The following is a 6,000-nucleotide window of genomic DNA, read 5'->3' on the forward strand; positions in this document are numbered from 1 at the left end:
TTGTAATTATCTAACTCGAGAAGTACTGCCCCAATTATTAAAGTGTCAATGAGGCACTAGCAGGTACCCACAGGGACATCTAACTGCGATATTTTCAGCGACGTGCAAATTGCGTACTCATTTTCTCTGACTGATAAGGAACCCACTGAAGTGTGAAAAATACCACGTGATGGCGATCCCACCCGCATCATAAAGCACTTCCCTCGAACAAGCTCCCTCTGAGTTAGCCAGAATAAAATTAAGGAAAGAAAGAACGAAGAAATCGCGACCGAGTTTGTGCTTTATCTGCCACGTGTGCCCCTCTAAACTTGCTCTTGCTTCTCCTTCCACGCCATTATCAAGGTGATGCTCTGTCTCTTTGGGCGTGTGACAGGCAAAGCAGCTGCTTTCAATCAGCTCATTTGAGGGGGCTGCTTTGTGATGCGGGTGGGGTGCCGTCACGTGATATTTTTCATATTTCCAGGGTTTCTTTATCAATCAGAAAAAATGAGTACGCAATTTGTACGGCGCTGGAAATACCGCAGTTAGATGTCCCTTGTGGGTACCTACAAGTGCCTCGTTGACACTTTAACAATTGGGGTAGTACTTATCGAGTCAAATAATTGATACAATTACCTAATTAAATCTCATTAACGAAAAAAATGATTGGCGGCTACTCCGCTCTACCGGATACCTTATGCACTAGCTGTTATTTGCTCTTTATCAAAACCTTGGTGCATGTAGTTGGGACACCCTGTATATGCTGACGACCAAATGGAACATTTTTTTTTTTTTCAATTCTTAACTCAAAAGCAAGAAGGAAGCCGGCAACCGAGATAACCATACAGAGGGTGGACTTTGAAGTAAGTGTGCTTAACTTTCAGATTTGTGACCCGCCGCGGTGGTTCAGTGGCTAAGGCGTTGCGCTGCTGAGCACGAGGTCGTGGGTTCGATTCCCGGCCGCGGCGGCCGCTTTTCTGATGGAGGCGAAAAGCAAAAACGCCCGTGTGTACGAGATTTCGGCGCACGATAAAGATCCCCAGGTGGTCAAAATTAATCCGGAGCCCTCCACTACGGCGCGCCTCATCGCCTGCGTTGCGTCGGCGCGTTAAACCCCACAATCAATCAATCAACTTTCAGATTTGTGGCTGCACTGAATAGTTGCACTAAACTCTTATTGCACTGTGCAGCGATAATCTGAGAGGCGTTATTTACCTAGCCCCCTTCGTGCATGCTTTACAAGGTATTGCAGTGTTGGTTAAGGCTATCTAAAATTCCCCGGTTTACATTCAAGTTTTACGTTTACTGCCTGCTCTGTATTTCTTTAGGCCGAAATTACAAAGCGCTTCTTTATGGTTGTTGTTTATTTACGGCTACGAGAGTAACTCAGGCGCAATTTTTGTTGGTAGGAGCAGACGCACATTACTTGCAATAGAGTACGTAATAGTTCTCAAAGGAACAAATACCTACAGTGTAAAAAAATATATTAACTACAGGTTTTCGGTGGCGTGCTCATATGTGGCACAAACGGAAACATTCATCACCAATTTTTCGTAAATCGAGAAAGCTGAACCTAATTTGAAAAATGTATCCCCAAATGTCTTCCCTGGAACTCACCCGATATCGAATCCAAGAGCACGAGGAGCACCAGAGGGACATCATCCCCTTGTTGCACCTGTTGGGGATGCGCTGTTACAAAATTTCTGTGAATTTTTTCACGTCATACAAAGGACAGGGCTTGGCGAACACAAGTGTGCAGTCGAATCACTTCCTGAAATTTAGACTCGTTATCGGTCAGTCAAACAGCGTACTACGTACACTCGTCTTAAGGCTGCATTATCGTGTCGGTGTTGCCCCAGGCCGCTTAGGTGACTTATCAGTTCATCTGGTCCCTAGCAAAGAAATCGCTCACTCCACTTGGCTCCGTCGTCTCGCCTCCGGAAATATTGACAAATTTCTTCGCAAGCATCCGCGGTGGCGCAAAAGGCAGCCTCACCTTTTGGTGCTGCCCGTGTGTTTCGCTTCAGTACGGGACGAAATCTATGGGCCAATTCCCCCTTCGACAACGAAAGGAATGTTCTTGTTACACTAATTTTGAAAAAAATTGGTTGCATGTCCTCTACAATATGTAATTAAAATTTGTAGTAAACTGTTATGGAGTTGGGTGTGGCTAACGTGAAAGGTGTAAGTCAACCAATTAACTCGACAACGTACAAGTAAAACGTGAAAGTCTAGCATACTGTTTTTAGCCCGCCTGCGACGCCCATATACGACGACAATGATCTATTTTATCGTCGGGTACTTTAATGGTCATGGACAACGAACATGGAAATCTTCAGAATCGCTCGTGTACTAGCTTCACTGTAAAAAAAGGTAATTTTCGGAAAATCTACGTCAGAAAGCCGGCATCTGTGCGGCTGCCACGGCCGTTTTGTAAAAACTGTGTAATGAAAAAACACACTGTCTAGAATTATACGAGTTCGCAAGTTGCGAAGTTCCGTCTGCCGGCTTGCGAGTGTGTTGTCGCAGCCGACGCCACCGAATCACGCGAACAAGGTGTTGAAAAGTAAACAACCCTTCTCGGCACACTTTACTCGAAAAAAAAAACCGAAAGCTTGAAATTTGGTCGAAAACACCCAACATGGCTCACGCCATCAAGTGATCACAAAATGCGCGACTCCATTCGGTGCCCCTTCAAATGTGGCCCCCATTGTTGCGTCATTTTGGAGCAGGAGTGGCTCGCGACACGCCGCGCTTTTAAAGCGTCGCCTTGTTCTGTAGCGCATGCGGAATCGGAGTTCATTTGCCATGCGCACCCTTTCCCGCGCAGAGCTCGCGCCCGAGCCCAGCAGCGGCTCCTGGCCCAGCGTGGGCAGCAGCGCTGCCCCGTCGGCGAGCGTGAGTCCGTGCCCGCCACTGCAATCCTGGGGGAGCGCCCAGGCGAGCGGCCTGAGCCCTGTGCCCGCCTTCGGGTCCCCGGCCCCGGGCACCATCAGCTTGTCCCAGTTCCAGAACTTCAACAGCCTGCCCAGGTCGTGGTCCCCGAGGTCCACCGGCGAGGGCACGTTCCGGCCCGTCAAGCCGGCCTTCTACGCCCGCTGAACCGGGCCCCTAGTCCGGGCCCCACAGGCCTAGCTTCGCCCGCGCCAAAGTCAGGATGCCATTTGTCGGTTCAACAGGAACTGCAACCACCCCACTCATAACCGTCCTCACAAATCATGACAATCACAGTGAAGATTCCGCTACTGGCCTGGGGATGCCTGGCAGCGCATGTACGTGTAGCGCCACGGTGGGAAAATAAGCCGCGTTGTGCGTATTTACAGAAACCCTCTGAGAGATGCCCTCAACACCTCCTTAATAAGACATCGTACGCGAGCATGAGCGGCCACGCATTGACCAGCTTTTTGGGGGCTTGTATACCGGCCGCGTCGAACGGAACTGTGCCTTACTGCGTGGGGCGGCCAAGTTACCCTGGTGGCTGTCATTTTCAGCAACAACTCCTTCTCCTGCACCCTAATGCTCAGCGGCCACAACGTACAGTGAGTTTAGGTTGGATCTCGGGCAGATCCAACCTAAAGAACGGGTTGCTTGCGGATAAGAGGTCGGCAAGTGATGCGCACTGTTAAGGCCGCATACGCCGCTCTGTAGCATACCTTGCGCCTCCTTACTTCACGCCATCCCTCAAACGTTCTTGCTTCTTCGGCAAAAGACACTCTGACTTTAAGACCTTTCAAAGTTCCCTGTCTCCCAGCTTTCGCCATATTACATAATCTGGCAGGAATGCTTTCAAGAGTGACGATGCTGTGTGTGTGTGCGTGTGTATGTGTGCAGGCTAGACGACCTAAAACTCCCAGTGAATGGCTGAAAGGCTTGAGGCGTAGCTGCCCAGCGAACAAATTGTAGCGCGCGAGAGAGAGAGAAATAATTATTCACTGGAGAGTTTAGCTCCAACCGATAGGGGAGCTGGCTACTCCAAACTGTGTTAACAGATAAGCCCTCTGATCGATTTCCATCTGCACTCTTTTGAACGGGAACTCGAACGTGCCTCATCTTGCAGGTACACAGTAAAAAATGTATACAGCGGAGATACCTTGAATGAGGGAGACTGAGGGCACAACACTGCCCTTGGCGTGTGCTGAGTGCAATAACTACATCGACACTGACTTCAGCAAACCTTAATACGCTCGCGTAGAAAGAGATGGAAATACCGACCCTTTATTGAGTTGAGAAAAACATCTCTTTGTAAGCATGTTAAGCTCCAGCACAACTGTTCGCGTGTTTTTTTTTTTTCCAGCACACACAGAATCAGCTGTCGTACAAATGAAAAAGTCCGTTACAATGTGTCTATAATTGACGATTTAAACAACGCTGGCACCGGGCATAAACAACACCAAACTAGGCCCACACGACTCGGTCAACGAGGAGCATCCTTCCAGGTACTGGGGTGCTATTACAGAACCGTTCAGTTTGGTGCTCTCACCAGTACAACGCGGCTGTGTTATGTACCCTTGCGACCTCGTGATGTACGCCTCTCAAGCGCAGCGCGCGCATCTGCATGAGCATACATACCAAAGTGTTCTGAGAATGCAGCGCTGTTGCCAATATTGTTCTAAAGCACTCGCTGCTCTCGATTATTCGCAGTTGCGCGGAGGTTGAACTGCGTTAGCCTTAAGGTCTCACTCCTTTTGTGCCTCTTAGAGGAGTTTTTATCTCATATTTCCCACCTCCTATGGCTGCAAAGTCCGTTAGTGCTATCCTGTTTTGCAATTTCAATGCGAACCGATCAGACTGGAAACACATCACGCAGACAGCTCTTTATAGCCAACGGGTGAGCTTTGAAGATTCTGAACTGAAAGGCTTCTTCTGACGCCTTGATTCGCCGTGATTTGAATCAAGGCCCCACGGGAGCCATTTGCGCAGGAGTGATTGGCTGCGTCTCTACGCGCCTGATGATCTACCTACACGGTTCAGATAAGGCCTCTGGCGGTTAAAATGTTCGCTGACCTAAATTATTGGCGATTTCTGCGTTCATTTCAGCCATGAAACGCAGTTCCATTTGCTAGACGTAAAGGATAAATCAATGGCCAGCCGCAGCTCTGAACCGCAAGAGATGGTTCTTCGCATTACTCGTCGCTATCGGATGTGCTTTTTAGTATGTGAACTGAATTCCTGTCGTCAGTGCTGGGGACAAAAACTCGTAAGACGCACTGTGACATGAGCTACAGCTACAAACGCGCTTCCTCTGGAGTCCCAAAGAAAAAGAATCCCATAGATTCCAGATTGTGTGTGTGTGCGAACTTCCTCTTTGTCGATGTTTGTTCTTTGTTTTTCGACAAATGGCGGAATAAAACGTTTCTGCTCCTGTCCATTCGCTTCCCCGGGCTCTTTATTGCACCATCCGGACACTTTTCAGGAGCTGTGAATCGGCCACCCGTGATTGCACGATCCCGCGTCGACTTGAAGCAGTGCGCCTATCCGCGTTTCCGAGGGGCAAAACACGGGTATCTCTTTCAGGACAGCATAGCAAGTTAGACCGACACCATGAAGCCAGTCCACCATTCCTCCGCATGCAGAACGCTGACCGGGTTCAAAATCTGGTAAATGATGATACGTTACCAAGAACAACGCCCGCCTGCTTTTACGGGTGCAGCGCTCGAAGTTTTCGCCCACGGACACGAAAATTCCACGGTACCCTAGCCATATACAGCTTTTCTGTAAAAAATTTCGGTTTGTTGCTGGAGCCACTCAAGAGTTGGTGTAGCGTCCCTCAATTAAAGTCACCCGCCTAGTGTTCACCTCCGATGCATGTTGGTTTCCCCAGCGTTACTGCTCTGTAGACGTCGTTCCTTGGAATCTTATCGCCACTAAATAACCTATATTTTTACTTGAAACACAATGAGTTCCAGCTGCAAGCCCGCAAACCTATTTCAATATTCAAGTTGATTTGGCCGGCGTCAGCCGATAGTTCAAATCGACCTGCAGCGTCACAAGTTCAGTGAACCCCGCCGCGTTAGCGCAGTG

At 48.9% G+C, this 6,000-nt stretch overlaps 1 protein-coding gene across 1 annotated transcript in view; it reads left to right on the plus strand.

The window, feature by feature from the left end:
* Positions 1-5,345, plus strand: part of LOC144148487 (uncharacterized) — a 124,175-nt gene extending 118,830 nt beyond the window's left edge. The window contains exon 11 of the mRNA XM_077680023.1: positions 2,810-5,345. Within this exon, the coding sequence (XP_077536149.1) occupies positions 2,810-3,081 (272 nt within the window). The 3' untranslated portion in view covers positions 3,082-5,345. The remainder of the gene's footprint in view (positions 1-2,809) is intronic.
* The last annotated feature ends 655 nt before the right edge of the window (positions 5,346-6,000 follow it).

Source organism: Haemaphysalis longicornis, unplaced genomic scaffold, assembly GCF_048455015.1.
Source record: "Haemaphysalis longicornis isolate Haplotype H1 unplaced genomic scaffold, Haemaphysalis longicornis Haplotype H1 scaffold_1, whole genome shotgun sequence".
Taxonomy (NCBI): domain Eukaryota; kingdom Metazoa; phylum Arthropoda; class Arachnida; order Ixodida; family Ixodidae; genus Haemaphysalis; species Haemaphysalis longicornis.